This window comes from Triturus cristatus, chromosome 4_2 (assembly GCF_964204655.1).
Source record: "Triturus cristatus chromosome 4_2, aTriCri1.1, whole genome shotgun sequence".
Taxonomy (NCBI): domain Eukaryota; kingdom Metazoa; phylum Chordata; class Amphibia; order Caudata; family Salamandridae; genus Triturus; species Triturus cristatus.
In genome coordinates, this window is record NC_140586.1 from 346,200,307 (window position 1) to 346,225,874 (window position 25,568).

The window sequence follows — 25,568 nt, forward strand, 5'->3', positions numbered from 1 at the left end:
CTGTTATGTCATCCAGGTAGGTGGCACTGAAATCTTCCAGTCCAGCCAACACCTGGTTGACCAACCTCTGAAAGGCGGCAAGGCCATTCTTCATCCCAAAGGGCTTATCCCGGAATTGGTAGTGCCCATCTGGTGTGGAGAATGCTGACCCCATCAGTTAAGGCGATCTGCCAGTACCCAGACGTTAAATCAAGCGTGCTGAGGTACTGGGCAGCCCCTTACCGATCAATGAGCTCATCAGCTCTGGGGATGGGGTGCGCGTCAGTCCTGGTGACGGAATTGAGTTCTCGGTAGTCCACACAGAACCGGAGTTCAGGTGTGGCACCAGGCGTGGCAGCCTTTGGGACCAAGACCACTGGGCTGGCCCAATGGCTGTTAGAGGACTCAATCACTCCAATGCAAACATCTTGGAGACCTCCTCCTTGATGCAAGCTCTCACCCTGTCAGTCACTCTGTAAGTTTTGTGCTTAACAGCAGGACTGTCCCCAGTGTCCACATCATGGACGCACCAATCAGTGACACTGGGGGTCAGGGAGAACAGGTCAGGAAATTGTTCCAACAGTTGGCGACAATCCTCCTGCTGCTCAAGGGTCAGGGAGTTAGAGAGGTTCACACCCTCCACTGACCCATCTTGCTCTTTGACACACAGGAGGTCAGCAAGTGGCTCAGTCTCCTCTTCCATTCAAGCAACTGTGGCTAGGAGCATGCCCACTTCGGACCTCTCCAAGTGGGGCATCAGGCGGCTTACATGAAGGACCCGCAAAGGGTTCCTAGGAGACCACAAGTCCACCAAGTAGGTGACATCACTCTTGCTCTCCACCACCTCAAAGGGTCCGGTCCACTTATCTTGAGCGCACATTGCTCCACTGGGGCCATGACCCACACTTTCTGACCAGGCTGAAGCTCAATCAGAGTGGCATTCTGATCGTACCACCGCTTCATTTCCTCCTGGCTGGCTTCCTGATTCGCCTTAGCGAGTTGCTTGTAATCCTGGTTTGGTTTCTGAAGGCCAGCATGTAGCTATATACATCCTGGGGAGGTTTCCTGGGAGCTTCCTCCCAGCCTACCTTTACCAAACTCAGAGGTCCTCTAACCGGGTGTCCATAGAGAAGTTCAAAGGGGCTGAACCCTAGGGACTTCTGTGGCATCTCTCGGTAAGCAAAGAGAAGGCATGGCAAGAGGATGTCCCACTTATGCCTCATGGGTTCCTCAAGATCCAAAATCATGCCTTTAAGGGTCCGGTTGAATCTCTCAACCAACCCATTACCTTGGGGGTGGAAAGGAGAGGTGAACTTGTATGTTACGCCGCACTCCTGCCACAGGGACTTCATATACTTGGAAATGAAGTTTGTACCACTGTCTGACATCACCTCTCTGAAGAACCCCACATGGGAGGAAATCCCCATCAATGCATGACCCACCACTGGGGCCGTCACCGGCCAGAGAGGGATGGCTTCCAGGTACCGGGTGGCATGGTCCACCAAGACCATGATGAACCTGTTGTCCATGGCTGTCTTGAGATCCAGAGGCACGCAATGTCAATGCCCACCCTTTCAAAGGGGGTGCTGACCACAGGGAATGGCTGGAGAGGAGCCTTGTGCTTCCTCACACTCTTTCCACTTGCCTGGCAAGTCTGGCAGGTCCTGCAATGAGTGTCTGAACTCTTGAGCATTTGGGGCTAATAAAAGTGGGTGACAAGCCTTTCAAAGGTCTTGTCCTGCCCCAAATGTCCTGCTAAAGGCACATCATGAACTAGCCCCAGTAGGACGGCTCTGAAGCTCTGGGGTACCACCTGCACCCCCTGGCTGACCTTAGGCTCACTATACAGGAGACCATTATCCCAGTAGATCCAATGTGATCCAGACTGATCACCTGCTGCCTTGTTTGTGGCCTGTTGCCGCAAACCCACAAGAGAAGGGCACTTTTTCTGATCCTCACAGAACTCTTCCCTGAATGGACCCCCTTCTTGCTGCCAGTGGGTCAGCTCAGGCAGGTCTCCCAGTTCAGCAATTTGCTCCCCTGTAGGTTCCATCGCCTCCCCCTCAAGGTCTGCCTCCTCCTGGACTGTGGGAACTTCAGGGGCCGGTTTCCCATGCCCCCTACATCTTCTCTTTAACGAAGGTACTTGGGCCCCTCTCTCAGGCCCCAGGTCCTCTTGAACACCCCTACTGGCTGCCATCGACCGAGTGGTCACATACGCCCACTCAGGCAGACCCAACATCTCTAAATGAGATTTTCTCTCCACCTTAGCCCAAGGTGAGCTTTCTAAGTCGTTGCCCAACAGACAGTCAACAGGCATGGCTGGCCTCACAGCTACTTGAAGGGTACCTGAGATCCCCCCTCTCAAAACTCAAATGGAACCTGGGCCACCTCACAGTGGCTCTCTGAGTTGTCAGCAGCAACTACAGGGAAGTACGCATAGGGGATTACCTGCTCCTTAGACACCAGCCGACAACTGACAGCTGTCACACTCGCTCCGATGTCTCTCACAGCCTCCACCCTCTGGCGTTTGATGGTCACCCACTGCCTGTATTTCTTATTGTTATCAGGCAGTTGGGTCCTGGGGACCATCTCACAGTCTCCTAAAGAGACAAGGGACATCTCTGCGGGACCCCACCCACCTTGGGCACCCATCTCCTCCCCCAGGGCTAAACTAGCCATCTGCTGGGGCGGGACACCACTGGGTGCGGTTCTCCCATACAGGGGACATCTAGCATCATAAGAGCAGTTGCCCACTAGACCACACTTAAAACAGCTCCTGGGCCCCCTGTGAACAGGCTTATCTGTCGGGCCCCTGCTTTCTTCCCAGGGGAGGCTGGAACCCTTCCCTTGGTTTCCTTGGGGATTACTTTAGGGCCCTTTCTGGAGCTCCCTCTGTTTACCATTGTCCCCCCCCACTCCTCTGCTGGAGACCCTGCCCACCTTAGGCGAAGTCTCCAACATTACCCTTGAGGATCCGGGTGCTCACCCAGTGGTCTGTCTCTTCAGCAAGCTTCCTAGGATTAGTCAGCTTACTATCAATCAGGTGCTGGCATAGCTCTGGAAAATAATTACTGGACAAGTGCTCCCATGCAAACAAATCATAGAGCGCCTCAAAATTATCCACTTTGCTACCCTTCACCCAACCATTCAATGCTCTGCAAAAGAAATACACATATTCCACCCATGTGGTAGACTCCAGTTTTTTGCAATTCCTAAACCTTTGTCTGTATAACTCTGGAGTCAAACCATATCTGGACATTAGGGCTCCCTTCATATGGGCATAGGACACCTGCTCCTCTGCAGGTAAATCCAACAAGGTGTCCCGCCCATCACTAACAAAGCGGCCCCACAACCCCGCTCCCCAATCCTTCTCAGGGACCCAGTGGGCCAACATTGCAGCTTCATAAGCCCTGAACCATTGACCAGTATCCTCTTGTTTGTGGAAATCCTAAACTACTTCTTTGGGGATGTAGGCCCTTGCTTCTACAGGCATTGGTTGTGCACTGCCACCAGACAGAGGAACCTCTAAACTTTTGGCTTTTAGTTCCAATTCCCTCAACACTCTCTCATGTTCAAAATGCATTTTCTTTTCCTCTAAGGCTAACTTCTTCATCTCTAATTCCATCCCAACTTCTATTTTCTTGCTCTCTATGTCCTTCTGACCATCTACTTTAAGCTTGGCTAGCTCCAACTTATGCACCTTCTTCCTCTCCCTGTCCTCCAGCTCTCCTGGGGTTAGGCCCTTGGAAGAAACACTGCTGGCAGTCATGGAAAGTACTTTCTCCCTTTGTTGGGCCCAATGGTCCCTCAAGTTGCCCATCTAAATTATCTGCCTTCTCCACAGGCTCTTCAGGATGCTCGCTGGCCCTCAGTGCTTTTTGGTATTCCCTTTCCTGGTGAGGCCTTTCAAAGAGATTTTAAATTTCTTGCACAGAGCATTGAGGTTGCCACAGTGTAGGTATCAATCCTCTCTTCTTCCAATTCAATGTCTACAGATGCAATGGATGCTGGCTTACTCATGGTAGAAAGACCGGCAGTTCTCAAGAATCAAAAAATAGAAAAGAAGTTCCAAGGAAAATAATTTCTACCCAAAAAATGTATGTGGTTGCGTTTTGGTTTGCACTCACTAATAGTGTACACCAATCACTATATATGAGTCACAAATACAAGTCCAAATCCAAACCGCTGACCACCAGTGTTAGATTTGGGGGTCTGTTGTTGGCAATGGTTGGTACCTTTGTCCAAATAGGGACCCAGGGCAAGGGGCTACACTTCTAAAATAACCCCTTGGTAGCTTAGCACGAGCAGACAGGCTTATCTCAGAGGCAGTGTGTAAAGCATTTGTGAACACATACAGTAATACAGTATACGGTAATGGACACCACACAGGTTTAGAAAAGTATGCACTCTTTCCTAGACTTAACACAAGACCAATGACAAATATCCACAATACTGTAATCAAAATGATTCTTTAAAATGGTAGAATAGCTCCGTTCACTTTAGGTTGTAAATGCGACACTTTACTCTCAAAGTACCTGGGATGCGTAACGCAAAACAAACAAAAGGGTCGCAGGGAAGGTGATGCACAATTCCTTACACTCAGGGGAGTGGATGCGTCGGCTCCTTACTGCTGCGCAGGGGAGTTGAGGCTCGCTTCCTTACTGTGTGGGGAGTTGACGAGCTGGTTTCTTACTGTGGTCCGATGCGATGATGCTCCGGTGCGATGCAACAAAAATTGCGTCTTGGTTAGGGTGCGACAACGTTGGGGGGATGCATGCACGCCTGACGGCCGTGCGGCGCCTCAGTGAAATTCTGAGCTGCGACAGGCCCTGCGACACGCTTCTGCGGTGATGCAATGGCTTCCTCTGCGGTGGCAGCACACTTCTCTGGTGATGTAACGAGCTTCGGCGATGCAATGGGGACAGCGGCGGCACGCTTACTCGGCGATGCGACTACAACTGCTGCGGTGGCGACACGCTTCTTCTTCGTTGAGAAGGGCTGGACGTAGCTCGCGGAGACGCACTCCGCGGAATTCCGTGGAGTCGCCGGAGCCGAATTCCGCGGGGTTGCGTGTACGTGCGGAGTAACTTTAGAAACCCATTTATTATTACCACCGAGTGCTTACTAGTAAGATCAAATGTTATGTAGTACCATTCTAGTCCACCAGATGGCAGCAACACCTCAAGTTTGCTGTGATCGATGCTAGGATTATACGGAGGCTGCAGCTGCAGTGCACTGTCTGATATGTTAGCGGAGGACCCTGCTTCACTTACACAGTAGCAGTGTAAAACAAAGCATTTAGAAAAATATTAACATTAGCAGTGCTGACTATAATGCAATAATGTCTTTTAAATCATGGATGACTTTTAGCATTTTTGCGGGAGATACAGAAAGCAGCTTATGACAGCCTGAATCGATCACCACCACTTCATTGGATACGGTGTCTGTGCGCTTGGGCCTATCTTCTTACCCCTCACCTTTCACACATCTTTGCATTAAATGCAGACTTTTCTACAGAGACTGTGGCACGGGTGCTTGGAGTGAATGTATCCCTTCAGCTGGGAGCAGCTATATGGTAAGGCTTGAGGACTGGCACAAAGTGTAAGAATCAGAGCGCCATAGTATAAGACCCTCAAATACTTGTATAGTAGGCCAGTTACATGGGAGAACTCAAGGTGTGACACATGCTGGAAAGGATGCTGACCTGCGGGCACTCTTGCACACTCTTACACAATTATGGTTGCGCCCCAGGCTGTATGGATACTGGGAAGAAGTCCTGAGTGAAATGTATGTAGCTTTTGGAGTTCACATCCCGATGCGTCCAGGGCGAGTTCTCCTGGGCCTGCAATACCAGATAGGAGATCTCATTGATGATTGATCCATGAAAGGGAAACAGATAACAGTCGCCATGATTACAGCGATACAGGCAGTCCTAGCTCACTGATGGGGTACAGGGGTCCCCGGGCTTAGAGAAAGCAGAAATTCTGACACTTCGTCCTGATTAGTCACCCTGAATATTGCTGTCCAATCTATCCCCTTATAGGGCTATCAAAGTAGTCACTCAGGTGGGAAGAGCGTTTTTATTGGCGGAGGGCGGAATTTGTTTTGTAGCTCTATTTACTTGATGCACACTTACATTTCACAGGACTCCTCGACGAAGGGAGGGTTCTAAGCAATGTTATGTGTATTTTAGAAAAGAATACAAAAGTTAAACCATAGACTGCTTCCCAAACGCTGCTTGGGGCTAGAAAACCTTGTGGGAAACACTGCAGTGTGACTTGCTAAATATTCAGTGTACGCTCAGCAGCCTGAGTCATCCTTACCCAAACTCAAGAGTGAACTTCATGCCTCATAACCCCATCTATGTTTGCAAAACCCTGCGCCCGAACGAACGAATTTCTAAAATCCAGGGTAACACTCAGGTCACAAGAAGATGTGCTTTGGGAATAGAATCTATTTTAGGTGAACCAGGTTAAACTATCCCCAGGTTAAACTATCCGCGGGGAAATAATGAGTCTCTGCCCAATGATACCGAAACGCATCTTCCTTCGGGGATACAACTTAAACCTGGATAATTGACAAAAAGATTATTCCAAGTCAGGATGATTTCTGTGTGTAAACATTTGTTGAAGTCTTTGTTGTAGAGTTGTCAGTGCCCTACATTGTGGCAGATTTCTTGGCTAAGCCACAAGGTGCAGTGCAAGCGGAAGCAGACTTTCTGCGCATGCGCATACCACCTGGGGCTGCTGAGTTCTCAACTGTGTCACCGCACACTTTCTCACTCCCTATTCAGCATAATGAACATTTGCAAAATCCATCTCTTTGCCATAATCTTTCCATCTAGTGGCACTCCTATTCCCTATAACTCATACAACCCTTTCACCATATATGAGTTTCTTCCCCTCGACATAGCACAATATATTTCTTCCAATGTATAACAAGCATTGGCATAGCCAATAGGTCTCGCCTTTGGGACCCTATAAGTGTTTGGCATTCAACAGTTGATGTTGCACCAAGGATATTGTGCTGCATAATTAAATACTTTTTACGTTACTTTTCTAACTCAGTGCTGAATACCTAGATTCAGCACTGGGACATTTCCTGCAAACAGGTAAGTAAATACGGTTTCGTTATTTGTGCGATTTTTAAAGAATATTTTTAGATTTCAAAACTCCACACTTAGAAACGTTTTGGAAGAAAATTGTCAATGTTATCCTACGGAGGACAAACAGGTTATCGGTTCACAGGTAAGTATTCAACTGTGGGAGTTAAGATTCTGGGGTTAGGCTCAGGGGTCCCCCAGGGTCAGTGATGCACTCTTGTTACACCCTCAACGGCACTAGGGCGGCCGGGTACAGAGTGTTGAGGCCCAATTTTATCCAATGGGGGATAGGGGGTCTCCGGTTGGTGGCTGCTGGCAAGCAGACCACTGGCTTGTGGGAGCAAAGCTCCTAGGGTTTAGGTCAGGGCAAAGGGGGAAACAAAGTAGCACAAAAGGTGCACCCTCAGCGGCACTGAGGCGGCCTGGTTCAGAGTGCTGTTTCGACGTCGGGCGCCCTGTTGGTTTCTATGGAAAACCTCCGGTTTGCAAAAGCACTGCAGGCAGGGAGACAAAGGACTTTTGGGTGCGGCCACCTCTTCGAGAGGTAAGTTGGGAAGTTAAGGGTCGGTTAGGCACCGTTGGTTTGGGCACACACGACCGTGGGGCGTCAGGTTCAGGCGTGCCTTTTGGGGTCAGATCTTCTTACCAGCTCCGGGTCGCGGTCAGTGGGGCCTTCTGGATTTAGGCTGCAGGCTTTGACTGGAGGCTTGAGGCAGGTCAGGGGGTCGCCGGATCTCGGGTCAGAATCGCCGGGGTAACCTCCTCGTGGTGTTTTTCCACTCGAGCTCGGGCCGGGTTCGGAAGGTGCTAAGTGGGCTGGATTTGCAGTCTCCGGCTGCTGGCTTAGGTTGCAGTTGAACAAATCAGGATTTCGCAGGAGCAGGTTCGAGGGGAGACAGGCCTGTTCGGTCCTTCTTCTTCTTTTCTTACTGTCGTTTCTGGATCTGAGGAAACAAGGTTCAGGGTGCCCCCTAAATACTAGATTTAGGGGCGTTACAGGTAAGTAAAGGGCAGGGACAAATGGGTCCCTTCCCTGGGGTGGGTACCCATCTCTAAGATGCCCTCTGTCGTGCATTTTACATTACATCCCACACTGGCATCAGTGTGGGTTTAATGTGCTGAGAAGTTTGATACCAAACTTCCCAGTGACTGATCTATGCCAGGGCAGTGGTTTTTAGGCATGGCACACAGGGATGTGTGCCATGTCAACTCTTCACGTTGTTCTGCACCAAGACATGCAGCATGCAAAGGCAGTGTGTGAGTGAAAAGGTGCAGGGCCTCTAAGTGTGGCACAATAAGTGCTGCAGCCCTTAGGGGCCTTCCCTGGTCACAGGGCCCTGGGTACCTGTGGTACTATTTACCAGGGGCCTACCTGTAGCCAGGGATGCCAATTGGGTTTAGGCTTCAATGCAATTTTAGGGAAGGTACATAGGCCCTGGGTACCTGATTAGCAGGAGCCTAGGGCACACTCAGCAATTCAGCAAAAAGTGGGAGCATACCATGTAGAAAGAGGGCACTTTCAAATAGGTGGTGCCTGCTTTGTTGAAGATGTGATGCGGGCAGGGGTTTGAGGGGTTCTGGAGTGGATGCTGTTCATGATCTTGTGGGTATCATCCACAGTGAAGGGGGTCCTACTGAGTAGGGTCTGTTGGGGGTCTGGCATCGTAGGCTGTAGTGGTTGAAGATGGGGTGGGAGGGTATTGGGTATCAAGGCTGTTGAAGCTGTTGTATGTCTTATCAGTGTTGTGGTGAAAAGAGGTGCCTAGGTTGTTGCAGAGGTGTTGGGAGGGGGATGTCTGCTGTCTCTGTCCTGGGTCTGGCGAATTCTTTGTTGCCTTTGCTTTCTTCATTGTTCTGATGAGGTGGTGGTGTGTGGTGACAGTGGTCTTGAAGGCTGAGTGGTCTTCTGCGGTATTGCTGCTCCTCCATCTCTTCTGGAACCATCTACAGGTGCGTCTGGACTCATGAATGACAGGAGAAAACCATCGGGCTTTCTTGGAGTTTTGCTAGCTTTTTGTTTCCGCAGGGGAGCCAAAGTGTAGGCACAGTCAGAGATCCATCGGTGGAGGTTGCGTGCTGTGGTGTTCACATCTGTGGATGTCGGTGGAGGGGTTTTGCTGAGGGAGGTGGTAAATTGTACGCTATTCTACTGTATGCTACTTCAGTGTATGGCACTCCACTCTACGCCACTTCATTCCACGCTATTTCACTGGATTTCCTCACTCCAATGTACCCCACTCCTCTGTATGCTATTACACTCTACCCCTTTTACCCCATGCCACTGTACGCCACTCCAGTCCACACCACTCCATTATACCCCATTCCACTGTATGCTACTCCACTATACACTATTAGACTACACACCACTCCACTGTACAACACCCCCCTCAACACCACTCCACTCTACGCTATTACACTGTACACAACTTCATGCTACACCGGTTTCCTCCACGCTATTACACTGTATGCAACTCCACTCAATTCTTCTTCCATGTATGCCACTCCACTGTATGCTAATCCGCTATACATTACTCCAGTATATCACTCCACTAAACTTTACTCCAGTGTATGCTATTCCAATGTACGCCATTCCACTCTATGCCACTCTACTCCATGGTATTCCATTGTATGTCACTCCACTGTATGCTCCTCCACTTTACGCCGCTACAGTGTATGGCACTACACTCTATGGCACTTCATTCTACGCTATTGGATTAGACCTCACTCCAATGTACGCCACTCCACTGTGTGCTATTACACTTTACCCCGCAACACTGTTCACCACTCCAGTCTACACCGCTCCATTATATGCCACTCCACTGTACGCTAATCCACTATACAATGTTACACTCTATGCCACTCCACTGTATGCCACACCACTATACACTATTACACTATACACAACTCCACTCAACACTGTATGCAACACAACTCTACGCCACTTCAGTGTATGCCTCTTCAGTGTACTCCACTCCACTCTATGCCACTCCTAGTCGCTACTCCGGTATATGCTATTTCACCCTACGCCATTCCACTGTATGCCACTCCACCCTATGCCACTCTATTCTATGCTATTCTAGTGGACGCCACTCCACTGTATGCATTTACACTCTACCCCCATTCCAGTGTACGCCATTCCAGTCTACACCAGTTCATTGTATGCCACTGCACTGTATGCTACTCCACACTGTTACACTTTATGCCACTCTACACTTTAATCCACTGTACAGTACTATACCAGATGTTATTTCACTCTACACCACTTCACTATATGCCCCTTCAGTCTATGCTACTTCACTCTACACCATTCCCCTTTAAGCCTCTCCACTCTATGCTAGTCCACTCTACGCCACTCCAGTACTCTCTGAATATAACTTGAGTCTACTACACCCTATATCACTCTTCTAGACTCTACGCCACTCTATCCCTTAACACTGTACTGTACAAATTTGCACTCGATCTATGCCCATACACTCTATGGTACAACATTCTATGCCACTCTACAACAGTTTACAACACAACACTCCACTCTATTGTATGAGACACCACTCCAATTTATATGTTTCCTCAACTCTACACTACGCCACTTCAATGTACTCCACTCTACTTAAATCCACTGTACCCTACTCCACTCTACGCTATTCCACTCTATGCCACTCCACTCTTCTACACTCCACTGTACAGTATTCCACTGTATGCTATTCCACTGTATGCTACTCCACTTTACGGTTATCCACTATAGGCTACCACAATGTACACCACTCCACTATACGTCGCTCCATTGTATGACTCTCTCCTCCACTCTATATAAGTCCACTTTATAAATGTCTGCAACACTTCATGGCAAATCTATGCTCCACTCTATGCCCATGCACTCCAGTGTGTGATACCCTATTCCACTATAGGACACTTTTCTATATAACACAGCACTCCACGCTACGGTATGGGACCCCACTTCAATTTATAACAGTTTACTACCTACGCTACGCCAGTACACTCCAAAGCATGCCACTCTACTCTACGACACACCAATACACTCTATCATACTTTACTCCACAGTACTTTACACCCACACCACTCAACTCTACTCCATTGCACAAGACTTTACCTCTCTCTATGCTATTATACAACAATCTACTCTACAGAGCATAACTGTTTAAACTACTTCTGTACTCTATGCAACTCCACTGTACAAAACTCTACTACACTGTTTTCCACTCTCCGACACTTTACTCCTATGTATAACCCTTCACTCCTTTGTGCAACACTGTTTTATACTGTATGACACTGTACTCCACTCTGCGATTCTTTAGTCCACTTTACAACATTGCATGCAACTCCATTGCTCCCCATTTTACTCATCACTTTACTCCACTCTACTCTGACCCAGTACTTAGCTTTACTCACCTACACCACCATATGTCACTCAGTTCCATTGTACTCTAGAACATTGAATGCCAATCCACTATACCACACTTTACAGCACTGTACTGTACACCACTCTACTCTACAAAAGTCAACTAGACTGTATGCCTCTGCATGCCACTTTACTGTTGTGTTCAAAATAGGAGGGACTGGGAGCTAAATGATGAGGTCCTGCACACTAGCTCCCGAAAGGGACTGTATATCAGAGGGGTGTGCAGTTCCTAACTGGGCGTGAGGGGAAAGGGAGGTCTTTCTTTGTGATGCCCTCACACACCCCGGAGGATGTCATGCTTCATCATAGGGCTTTTGCTCCTCGTCAGTCTGGCGCTGCAATGCCTGACGGGCTCCCGTAAACGGGGCTCTTTATCAGAGATCTTTTTGAAGAAGCCGTTGGGTGCATGCGGGTGTGAGGGCTGGGTAGTGCACAGGTAAGTGAGATACATTTATTAGTATAGGTAGCTCAAGCCTGATTAAAAATGGTGTGGGTGCCCTTACGTGGATGTAATGTTCCTAAAGGGCTGCCAAGGTGAAGTAGGTCAACATGTTTTGTGCCTCGATAGCCCCTAACGAGTGAGGTGGTACTTCATCAGGACCGGAAAACCTAAAGTGTGAATGGTGCACCTCCGTTTGGTATTATGATTATTTAGCTAATTACTCACTAGAGGTGAGTGTCTTACTCTTGCTCTCATGTTTCAGGCACTATAGACTGTGTTTTACCACCCATTATGCACGGATAGTTGCTATGATATTCGTCTATCTGGCATTTAGTGGAGCCTACCTTGCTTCAACTACGGCAATTTTCAAGCCGCATTTTTGCTAAGCGACTATCCACACACTTAGCCGCCTTGCACCGGCTCTCCTTCAGCCGTTCACCTCATTCATAATTGCTTCGAGCGCGTTCACTATGTTCATTTTTAATGTTGCTGAAACACCGATGCTCCAGCATTTTCAATTTCTGGTAATCGAAGGCACGTTTTTAAACTATGAGCATGACTGCCTTGCACTTTCTCCTCAACAGAGGTGCGACCGCCCTCACCTATCTCCCCACGTGAGTCTCCTCCACCGGGCGATATAGTTATCACCACTGGGTCAAGCCTTTATTGCTCCAGGGCTTCTGAACCCACGGCGCCTTGACTTTGAATGAGCTTCTCAACTACAGCAATACTCAGCTCACTCCCGCACATGATAATCAAAGAGCCTTTACAAATAACCACTGCTAGTTTTATGATCCTCATCATTTGTAAATCATCCAAAGTATTAGCAAAATAATTTTCATGTGTCTTTTCAGTCTAAAGAACACTGTTGTACTGTTGCTTGAGCGCAATGTCACACTCCTTTTTTTTAATGATTACTTGGTTGTCCCCTTTTTCCTTTTTTCCCCATTTCTCCCCTTCTCAATCAGGTCTACAGTACACCCCAGTACAAGTCTACTAGGGTACTCCCTACCACATCTGCTAATTAGCTAAATAATCATAATACCAGACGGTAGTGCACCATTCACACTTTAGTTTTTCTGGTCCTGATGAAGTGCCACCTGACCCGTTAGGGGCTATTGAGTCACAAAACATGTTGACCTACTTCACCTTGGCAGCCCTTTAGGAACATTACATCCATGTAAGGGCACCCACACCGTTTTTAATCAGGCTTGAGATACCTATAATAATAAACTTGACCTAAGGAGGACAGCTCCAGGCCTTTTTTATCTCACTTACCTGTGCACTACCCAGCCCTCACACCCGCACGCACTCAACGGCTTCTTCAAAAAGATCTCCAATAAAGAGCCCCGTTTACGGGAGCCCGTCAGGCATTGCAGCGCCGGCCCGATGAGGAGCAAAAGCCCTATGATGAAGCGTGACATCTTCCGGAGTGTGTGAGGGCATCACGAAGAAAGACCTCCCTTTCCCCTCAAGCCCAGTTAGGAACTTTACTGTTGTATACATCACTTTCCAGTGCTGTACGACACCCCACTGCACTCTAATGTACTCCAATTTGACACTTTACTCAACTGTAGTCTATGCCACTCCATTCTAGTCACACTTTAGTTTTTCCGGTCCTGATGAAGTGCCACCTGACCTGTTAGGGGCTATCAAGGCATGAAACATGTTGACCTACTTCACCTTGGCAGCCCTTTAGGAACATTACATTCACGTAAGGGCACCCACACTATTTTTAATCACGCTTGAGCTACCTATACTAATAAACTTGACCTAAGTAGGACCGCTCCAGACCTTTTTTTATCTTGTCAGAAATCACAATGACTTTGCACATAAATAAATCATCCAAGATATGTGATTCTTGAGGTAGGTCTTCTTTATTTTTCTTTAAAATGTTTTCTTTATTTTCCAGAGATCAAGAGATCCTAGCCATAGCCAACGCGTTTCGTCTCTTAACAAGACTTCTTCAGGGCTTCACAGTAAGACAGAACGTAATATCATGTATTGTTTTTACAGTTCAGGTTTTCGAGAATTTTCAAGGTTCCAAAGCTTCTTATGCAGTATACAATTTTGGGACAGCCTCTTAGTTTTATTTCATCTGAGGCCTGCTGTGCCACACTCTGCTTGCTTCATGTCATTTTAAAGAAAAATAAAGAAGACCTACCCCAAGGATCACATATCTTGGATGATTTATTTATGTGCAAAGTCATTGTGATTTCTGACATGATACATATACTTTATATAGTGCTGAACCATTGTGCATTAAATGTTAATATAGGACTTGTTCCTAAATAAGGAGTATAGAGGGGAGTACTCCTTGGTTCTTTGCGCTATTCTGTAGACTACAGACACTGGTCATTTGTTGGGTGCGGAATCTAACAGCCTCTACCCTCTTTTCTGTGTTGCCACCTTTTTTTATCTCACCTACCTGTGCAGTACCCAGCCCTCACACCCGCACACACCCAACGGCTTCTTTAAAAAGATCTCCGATGAAGAGCCCCGTTTACGGGAGCCCGTCAGGCATTACAGAGCCGTCCCAATGAGGAGCAAAAGTCCTATGATGAAGCATGACAGCCTCGGGGGTGTGTGAGGGCATCACGAAGAAAAACCTCCCTTTCCCTTCACGCCCAGTTAGGAACTTTACTGTTGTGTACATCACTTTCCAGTGCTGTACAACACCCCATTGCACTCTAATGTACTCCAATTTATGACACTATACTCAACTGTATTCTATGCCACTCCATTCTAGTGCACTCCACGCCCCTATAGTCTACGATATGCCACTTCTCTCTCTGACACTTTACTCCACTCTACACTACCCCACTCCAGTGTATTCTACTCCACTATGTTCCACTTTGCTACACTTTATCACATGATACACTACTGTACTATTCACACCTCTATGCCACTCCACTGTTCAACACTCTACTTCCACTGTATGCAGTTCCACTCTATAGCACTGTACTACACTCTATGCCCGTCCACTCTACGCCATTGTACTATACTGTATGACAATTGATGACAAGCCACTCAACTTCTCTCTATGATACGCCACTTCACTCTATGACACAGCATTCCACTCTATGACACTCTCCTCCACTGTACTCTACAACACTCCACTTGATGTTAATCCATTCTATGAAACTATTTCACCCTACTCCACTCCACTCTACGACATCCTACTCGACAGTTCGCCACAAAATTCCACTGTAGAACTTGCTGTGCTAGTCCATGATGCTTGACTCCATTATAAGAGACAACAGTATATAACATTTTACTGCACTCTACGATATGCAACTACACTCTACTCCAGTAGATTCTAATCCACAATACTAGTCTATGACAACAGATTTTACAATACACTTTTCCACTGTACTGTAGGACACTCCACATAACAACTCTCCACTTGCGATACTGGACTCTACTATTTGAAACACATTTTTAATAAGAATGTTCAAAACGCAATTCAATGAAAAAAACAAAGTTTAAAGCTTAGGTATAGTCAGGGAAATGTATTTTCCCTGATCAAACCAAGTTTAAACTACACAAACTTTAAAAATTCTAACGTTATAATTATAACTTTAATTTACAATTTATTCACCACCTTCAAGTTATTGTAGGTAGCTGATGTCGTTACATACTCTTTTCAGTTCGCAAACCAGACAACACTAACTATAACTCGCCACTCTACCATGAACTTTGTTGTGACAAATAATGTCATAATGTCATTTGAGATGTTATAAGTGTTGTTATGAATGTTATGATTTCACATGCTATAAGGGATGTAGTATGCAAGGGTATAAACAGTGCATGGAAAAGGCATGAGTTATATGTAATATAGTGCGGTAATTGAGGTGACAAGACTGTTCAGAGGTGTGCAACTTACAGTAATTTGGAGGTGGTGCATCAATGATGTCATTTGAGATGTCATCAGTAATATCACTGACCATGTCATGAGTGATGTAATATGTGGGGTCAAAAGCAGTGCATTGCGGGGGCATAAGTTATAGTTAGCTCAGGTAACTATAACTACTGAATTTTCACTGTTATGTACAAGTAAGATCTGATTCTAACTATAACGTCCCTGTAACCTTTAGATTTTTCAGTAAATTTATATATATATTTATTAGCTACTGCCGATAGACAATAGTTAGGACCAAAGTTTCTAAAGGAAAAGCATTTTCTGTTTTGCCAATAACTTTGGTGCCACTTGACGAATCTCCAGATATTTTTCACTAAACTTCCCCGTGGTTCAGTTGCTGTGTGGAAAGTTTTGGGGAGATCCATCAAATGTGGGCTGAGAACTCCTTTTCCTTAAGTTAAGTCTATGGGGATTTTTCATTTTTTGAAGACGACTACAGGCCGAACTGCTGAACAGAAATACCCAAATTTTCCAGAAAGCTAGATGTTGGGCAAGAGAGTATGCTTTTTGTGATTTGGTGTAAATCCCTTCAGCAGTTTTTGAGATATCTATCTTTAAAAAATGTAGATATATGGGGACGCGAGACCTTGCAGTGGACTCGCGGATTCTACTAAAATTTGATTAGCTTTCAACACTTCAACCAGGAAGTGTCGGCAGCCATCTTGAAACTCGGCTTGAAGCCAAGTTCCAACACCAAAGTAAAAACATAAAGAAATGGGAGCCTGGTAGGAATAGCCGGACCACCCCAGATATGGTGGAGAAGTCCCACAGGGACCCCGCCGGGGTTTAAAAGATTTTTATTTTATTTTGCCATGGCCTCGCAGGGGGTTCTGCGAATCTGTGGCAACATTTTTTTAAAAAGACATGCGGGCTCCCACACATCTTTTTTCTAAAGTCCCCGGGTGGGCCACATCCTGCGGGCACTGTAAAAATGAAGGAGGGGGCTCCTTGGACCCCCCTCCTTGGGCTATTGAAAGCCTGGGGGACCGCCACCTCCCCAAGGCAGTGATTTAATTATATGAGGAGGAGCCCCCAGCTGCACCAGGGACCACCACCTCCCTGGGACACAAATGCTATACTATACCACAGCCCCAGGGATCGCCACCACCCTGGAGCACTAACTTAATTATATGCGGGGAGCCTCGCGGCTCCCCTGCTGCCCCGAGGCACTGTTCCATACAAATACTGGGGGGGTGTTCGGCTACTCCGGGAACCGCCACCTCCCCGGGGCACATACATCTTTTTTTTTTTAAACAATGTGGGCAGGCCCTAAGGCTTTCCCCGCCGCCTGGGGCCCCCTACCTCCCCAGGGCTAAAAAAAGAATGCTCCCGTCATGCCATAGCAAACAGTGGGCATTTTGCTCTCGCTTGCTCAAAGCAGAGCACACTTTGCTTTTGCACACAGGGAGGTGCATGTCAGCATCTCCTTGTGTGTAAAAGCAATGCCTTTCCTGCAGGAGGCAGGGAGCCGGCAGGGACCGAGGAGGCCTTCAGGCTCCCCCATGATACCCAACAAAGTGGCCTGGCCCCATGGAATGGGGTCTCCGCTCCGAGGCCATAAAAAACCCCCTCACTTTGAAGAAAAAAAAGAAAGAAAAAAAAGAAAAGTCCTGGCCCTGGGTGATGGGGTCCATGGGGCAATGTCAACCCGGGAGGGAGGCCAAACGGCCCCCCGTCCCCATTACTTAAAAGACTGGCCACAGGGATGGGCCCAGGGAAGGGGGTCTACACAGCCCCCCTTCCCTAAATAAAAAGTTTAAAAAAACACTGGCATGTCACCTGAATCCACGCCCCCTTCATCACCACTCTGCAAACGCGCCTCCCGGCGCAGTGGTGGTTCGCAGATAAAGTCCCCTTGGGTGCTGAGGGTCTTTGGGGGCCAGCAAGCCCTCTTGTTACCTCCAGTAAGTCCCAGAAAGCGGGATTGCTGAGAGGTTATCAGAAGCCATGCCCTCTTTCTCCACCACTCTGCAAACATGCCTCCTGTTGTGCTTCTGGTTGGGGAATGAATTCCACTTTACTCCTGAGGGCCTCAAGATTAAAGTGGACTACTTCCCCCAACTAGTAGTGCGCCAGGAGGCACATTTGCAGAGTGGTGGAGAAATGGGGCGTGTCCTCTGACAATCTCTCAGAAGTCCAGCTGTTTGGGTCTTACTGGAGGTGACAGGAGAGGTAGCTGACCCTCAAGGACCCGCAAGAGCCAAGGAGACATCACCCCCCAACTAGTAGTGTGCTGGGTTGGCCTACAGAGCTCTGGACACTAAAAGAGGGTTTCTGCTATCTTGAGAGTGGGCAGAATGGTGAATCCTGGGATAGCCAGATGCCACACCTCCCAGGAAGTGGTCCCCAGGAGGAGGCTACTGACCACGTCAACTTTCTACCCTAAGGGCACATTCTGAGGATAAATAGGGCACCTCTGACACCCAGAACTCAGTTCTCAACTGCACTCGAAGAAGAACTGAAGAAGGACTACCTGGCTGCACAGTGAAGCCGGCAATGAGAGGCTGCACCAACATGAACTGCTTCTGCTAAACCAGGTAGCTGGCAAAGAACAGTAAATGTACCTGCTGTGTCTGCTCAAGGAGAAGTTGTCTCCAGAGCCCAGCCAAAGCAAAGAGACTCCAAAGGTCAGTTGGCTGACCACCTGTTCACAGCACAGGGCCACATTAGCTGAAAAGCCTGCTGGGGCAAGTTGGTAGCCCAGAATCTTCAGACCACTGCCAACTGCTACTGTGCCAGGCCAGGGACTACTACCCGGCACACAAATGTGCACCCACGTTTGTTGAGCCCAGAAGAGTTGTCATAGAAGGCTTGGTCACCCAGAAAATGCGTTATCGCCCAGGGTAGGAATTGGCTGTTACCGCGATACCAGGCGACTGGTAGCCCAGTGATGCCTGGATTTCTACAAGCATCAAGAGAACTTTGAGGGACGTTGACCCTGTGACCAGGACTGTCTCACCCCCTCTGTGAATAGAGGAGTAGCTGCAGGAATACCCCCCTTGACCACATTATTTCCACAGCGTCCTTGAGCATCTTCAGCATCCTTCATCCCTTGCACCAGGACCACTGCCATAAGAAACCACTGCAATGGATAGGAAGTGCCTTGAACTGACTGAACATCTGCTGAGGTCACTGTTACTCCTGACTGGCTCCCTGCTGGAGTTAGTTGCCTAAAGTGACTCTAAGTGACCGCTTTACAACTTGGTCAATTTTAGGTGAAAATGTTTCTAAGCATCAAATTTGTTGAATTTGTCAAAGCTTGTTCCTGGCTGAGTGAAATGCTTTGATTTACTGTACCTTGTACATTCTATATCTCAGGAACCCTCCAGTAGATCTTTTTGATTGTGATGTCTAAAAATACATAGAAATACAGTTTACTTTCATAAATTGGTGTTGGATTTCTTGAGTGTCTTGACAATTTCTTCTTCTATTGTTTTGGTTCTGTTTAAATGTTAAACAGTTTTTCCTTTGTGTAAGCCTTGCTGCTGAGAGTCACGGCTACCGAGGGTTGAGCTGAAGGTTTGACAAACTAAATCTACTGGTCGTAAAGGGGTTTGTAAGTGTATCACATAGTACCGTTGTACAACCACACCATATAAGAAATTTCCTCACAGGTGTCTACCTAAATAGTCACCCGTTGGATTCAAATCATATTGGATTCATTTGTACACCCCAAATTGGGTCTATATAGTGTGTTTACATATGTAAAATCCCCAGATTCATCCTTGAAGTATGTACACATTGAGAAAATTAGCATGAGTGAGCTGAAAACCATATCATTCATTTAAATACAAATTAAATTGTCTATATCAATTCAAATGATCTACATTCATGAATCTACAAAATAATGGTGGAAAAAACAAAGTCCTATTCCAAGAGTTAAGCCCAAGTGGATAACTGAATTTCTATATACAATTGTTTCTGCTGATTTTGCAAGGTTTTTCTACTTTACACTCATTATTAAAAATCTATTTTAAACGAGGTCCATATTCTGATCATTCATAATACATTACTTAAACCCTAGTGGGTGTACTATTCAACACATAAATACAGCTATGCACTTACCAGCATACACATTTTTAAATTCACATTTATCTTCAATCGTATTTTCAAACTTCAATAGAAATGAAAGTGACAATATTAAAAGCAGTGCAAAATGTAAATAAATCACAAAGGTAGTTAATTATACTGTATAAAAAATATCAGATCATATGTGAACATGCAGTTCCTCATCAGTATTTAAGACATTTGGTTCTTATGTGTCTCACTCTAAGATATACCAGCTCACAAGTCTTTTAAGTGCTTTTTCCCGATCGCCTCCCCTCTTACGCTGTATTCTAGCAATACCCACTTGCCTTCATGTAGCTGCCAGAATTGTCGAGCTACTGAGTATGTGTTATTCTGTTATCAAAGCTCTAAGATGTTGTAGTATCCTTTTGTGTTTGGGTAATCTGGTGCTTTTAATGCACTTTTGTTTGGCAAGTGCAAGTTAACATATATACCACAAAATCCTTTTTACACCCAGAATGTTTTCTAATAGGTTTAACAGTATTCGTTGTGGGGTTCTCTAGTTCTTTGATGTTCCTACCATGTTTACAAACATAACACTTGGAGCATTTGTAGAACTTGCACTCCTTCCTAAGCCAGCAGCTACTTTCCTCTGTTCTAAGGTCACTTTGTACCAACCTAGCCTTCATGGATGGAGGCTACCTAAAGTTCATTAGAGGTCAATTATTCAGTTGGTTACCTAACACTGGTTCAGATTTTAATATTTGCCAATGTTTTTGCAATATGTGCCTTATTGACTTGTGTTCTGTGCTATAAGTGGTTATGAATCTCAGGGCATCCCCACAAGCAATTGTTTCTTTTTTCCTTTGGGTTCTACAATTTCCAAACAATAAGTGTCCTTGTTTCTTATTTTTAACTCTCTCAACAGCTTCACTTAATGTGTCCACCCAGTATTCAAGATTTCTGAATCTCCCTTCTAGTGTGTCCGACCTGGATGCAATCTAGATGGCCTCAGTGCTACTATTTCTTTTAGTTTTAGGGATCTCTCCATATGTTATACTCTCTTTCACAGGAATTGGGTGGGAATGCCTAGCGTTGTGCAAAACATTAAAGCTGTTGTAAACAAACACAATTGATTGTATTTGGGGCATATGCATTTTGTATTTAGGGCATGCAAATGAATTCTGTGTCAATTTCTTAATTCAATGACTATTTCAGTGTACACTAGATGATCACAATTGTAAGACTTTCACAGTATGATATTTGTTTCTGTTTATTTGGGTAACAAGTGTTGTAATATAAAAAGTGCTCTGAATATGAAACTCTTTATCATGACCAAGGCTATTGGTTTAGCTGAAATGAGTTGAACTTTCTGGCAGAGAATAAAGCACTTAGCACTTTCGTAGAGTGTGCAGTCACCTTTCTTTAAATGAGTGGAGAGCAATGAGCAGTTATATATATGTATGTGTGTGTGTGTGTGTGTGTGTGTGTGTGTGTGTATATATTTATTTATTTATACACTGAAAAAAACAAAGTTCAAAATAACATTACATTTAGGTGAAAATTCCAGTGACAGTGTAACATTTTAAATGTATAAAACCTCTGAAATTCACCAGTTATAGGGTACTAAAGCAACTGTAACTTGTGCCCTAAGGTAACTAAAGCTCAAGGCCCCGCAATGCAGTTTTCTCATCAATACTTTTATTGCAAATGCTGCAGTGTTGTTATCAATGATGTCTTAGATCATGTCATGAGATACGTGGGGTAATTAGCAGTGCATGACGATGGCTTGATTTATGGTTACCTTATGGCATGAGTTAAAGCTGCTTGAGATAACTATAACTGGTGAATTTCAGTGGTTGTATTAGTTTAAAACATTACATTGTCACAGAAGTTTTCACCTAACTATAATGTTACTTTAACCTTTAGTTTTTTTTCCAGTGAATTTTGAGTTTTTTTTTTAACGTAATGTAATACTACCATATGTAAAGCAAACCCACCCACCGCGCAGGGTGTTTGGCCATGCATGGCAGGTATTGAGCACAGGGCCTGCATCCAACCCGTAGCGTGAGGTTGGCCATAGGGCCTGCAATCAACCCATCGCCCCCCACACCCCCAAGGGCCCTGACTCAACCCAGGTGTTTTTTTCATGTATAGCACAAACTTGCGGTAAAATGTAAAAAAAAAACATTTGTAGCATTTTTTTTAATGTGTGCTCAATGTGTTTAGATTACAGGGGGGAATGTTACCTGGCGGACTTTGACAAGAGCCTGCGATTTGAAGACAGCGCCGAAAATGTTAAGCGAGAGCTGGTCAAAGGTGACATGAAGGTACGCCCTAAGGCTTCTCGTCTTTCTACGTTTCTCCACAAAATGGTGTATGTGCTTTAAGCAGTCCCTGGTTTCTTGGTAAATAGTGACATCCATGCATCTTCTATCCTGGATCTCTCTGTAGAAAATAGTGTCTGTCCTTCCATCTTGCAAAATTGTGTTTCTAATGCCAGATAGCAAAGCAGATGATGGTGTCTATTCTACTCTTGCAATGTGTTTTTCTCTGATGTACTAGTGTTTACCCTGTGCTACCAAGGGAAGGACAGATCACTCAGAGATGCAATAAATAAGGGAAGCATAACCCAGAGGTGAAATCACACCAGTGGCACACGCTTTTGAAGAATACTGTTTAAGGCTTATAAAGGTTGTTCAGCTTAGCAGTTTGTGCAATAGAGTAAAGCAGCAACTTAGAATTGTGTTGAAAATGTAATTGTTTCACAGCCTTTTTCTCTTTTCAGCATATACGCAATATCCTTGAATAAAATACTAGATGTCTCATCATGCATAGGAGAATCTGTGTGTGGGCCTGTCTTGCTTTTGCCTATCAGATAATACAGAATCTTCCACATAGTAGCACAAACCCACAAGGCGAAGCAGGAGACATAACACAGCACCTTTAGAAAAGGGTTTTATTTTACAAAATGCAAGAACTCTCTAGAATAAGGCTTGAGGTTTTATTTTACACAATGCTCTCTAACAGAAAGGCTTTCTCAGATGCCAAATGCAGAACATTCAAATATATGTAGAGATATATATGTTTATATGCAAGCAATAATATAACAGCTAAATGCATGAGTAATACTGATTAATAAACAAGCAGCAAATGATATGAGATGAGACTCAAGCAAATATACTGGGACGTCCTGCAAGAGATCAGAAAGCTATATATACATCAAATGATTACTTTGGATGTGCACCTCAACTGACTCACACATCACAAAGAAAACACCTCACATGATCAAAGCCACTGGCCAAACATCACAATGGCAATAACCAAAACTCAATTCTTCACCTGGTGCAAACACTGCATCTCAGCCCATTCCTGACTGGGGAAGTTAAACAGCCATGGTTGAGAGCCTCAGCAAACCAGGGTTCCACGCTCTGAAGTAGGCGCGTTCGTCCCTGTTCAGATTCAAAACTCCTGGTCTCTAAGTCAACAACCCTCAGCTTTATAATCTCAAAACACACTAGAAGGTTTGGGAGAGACCTCCCCCCGCGCCAGAGGAATCTTACCAGAACTGGCCAGGTTCCAAGCATTCCCATGGCAGGAAGGAGTTCCCACGTCCCCTTCTCCAAATCTCTTATCTTGACGAAGCTCACAAAGCCTTCCGGGTACAATAAACAATCTCTCACAAAAACAATCCTTGAACGTGAATGACCCAAACAACATGCAAGCGCTGCTGTGCACGCAGAAAAGCTGAAGCAAGGCAGAGTCAGAAAACAAGATGACATGTGGCCATGTCAAAGCCAATAGTAAGAACTTCATAATTCTCATCAATGTACAACACAATGCACAATTGTGCACAACTGCTTATAGATTCACATACTTCATCTCTCAATGTCCTATAGCATCACATACTTCATCTCCCAATGGACAACACCGAGCACATGTGTGCATCACTACCAACAACACTGCACTTCGAGACCAAAAAGTACATTTCACACCTCTCTCTCCCTCTCACGCTTTCAAATGCACATCCCACACCCACTGTTCTTAGCAAGGCTGTCCTACTCTGTGACAGCTCCCACTGAAAGACTCCAAGATTACAAGAAATAAACCTGTTAGAGAAGCAAGGCATATGCAGGCGTGTCATACATTTAGGCTAGGATAAAATAACACACTAAAGTTAGTTAAAATAATGGTAGTCAAAGGTCATCACAGGGTGTCGGAACACAAGAGTGCTTCTAGCACTACAGGGTCCCAACACCCTCTTTCCTGTGTTGCAGTTTTACTTTTGAGGAATGAAGAAATGCAGTTGTAGGTTTGTTTTATTTACCCTATAAAATTCACTGCTAGGTTAACTTGTCCTATGTGTACTGGGTTCTGGAAGCTTCAATCGGCTGATGGTGAAGCACCTGCTGTGAGATCTGAAGTAGCGACCTTTATTGAGATGGCCTGAGGGGAAGTATGAGAGAAGAGTCATGGACCAGAAAATTGCATTGCATGTGGTAAAGTTTCTGGAACAGAAAAGTAAAATACACCTCTCTCCTGGTACCCCCCTGAATTACATATTCCGATTATAATAATATTGCAGTGGAAAAGGAATGGGGAATAGTAGCGAACTCTGTCTTAAAGACACAAAAATGCCAACAGAGTTGGGGGATTAACAGCAATCTCTTAGTCTTAGACACAACACATTGCATAATTTTCCTGAGCGACTGTTAAGACTCTCAAATGACCCAATTGTCCCCCTGATTGATCTCCTTAGGATCACAAAGGAAAGAGCAGCAGGGTAGTAGGTAGTGTGAGGTGAACTAAACATTGTGTACTGTATGTGTGGAGAGATAAAATGTAACTTAACAGAACCCTGAGCGAAGAATACCCTAGGGGGTAAAAGACTACTAATTTGGGAATTTTACTTGCCGAGAGCAGGATTAAAACAGCATGGAGATTCTTACCAGGCAGTCAGTCTGCTGGAGATTTGGCATCTGACCAAGTGTCCGTCTTGCTTGGGTGGTCACCCCTCAGTGAGGACTTTTGCTGTTCTGAACGATGATTTACAGAGTTCTGTGACTGTGAATTAAAAGCCTTCCCTGGAAGGCTGGCTTGTAAATTCTGGTGAGGGAATATATGGGACTGCATCCTGGATCAGTAATTAGGAAAGCAGTGGTTTGAAGAAAGGTTTGAAAACGGAGGTAGTTTACACAACCAACGCTGGGTCCACGAGTGCATTCATAAGTGGGTTGCAGAAGAGCTGAAGCCAATTTATGGGAAAAACTGTAATTAACATAATTCTTTGCTTCCTAATACTCAGGCAGTTCCTTCCACATTTGCTGTCAAGGACTGGTCGCTGTGAATGTCTCTCAAGTTTCCTTCTTGATTGCCTAGATATGGGCGACTGTGCCCAGTAGCCACGTTTCCACTGTGCACATAATATTCAAGAGAAAGATATCAAATATCTCCTTAAGAGCGGGAGCGGCCCAGTTAGGAGGAAAAACCATAAATGGCAACAAAAAAAAATCTCCTTTGCAAAAAGAACAATTGATAGACAGAATGCAGAACAATGGTATACATTCACCCCAGTACAGAGGTCTGGGCTAAATCCATCATTTTCTTGCTCACCATGCCATTCCAGTTTGGCCCAGCCATATGCAAATCAGTCTTGACTCTGCACCCAATGGGAACAGTCCAGCCCGAACTGCCA

General features: G+C 45.7%; 1 protein-coding gene across 1 annotated transcript in view; it reads left to right on the top strand.

Annotated features, from left to right (window-relative positions):
- LOC146833855 (uncharacterized) overlaps positions 1-25,568 on the top strand; it is a 195,308-nt gene that overhangs the window by 124,479 nt on the left and 45,261 nt on the right. The window contains exon 3 of the mRNA XM_085599921.1: positions 22,103-22,203. Within this exon, the coding sequence (XP_085456047.1) occupies positions 22,103-22,203 (101 nt within the window). The remainder of the gene's footprint in view (positions 1-22,102; positions 22,204-25,568) is intronic.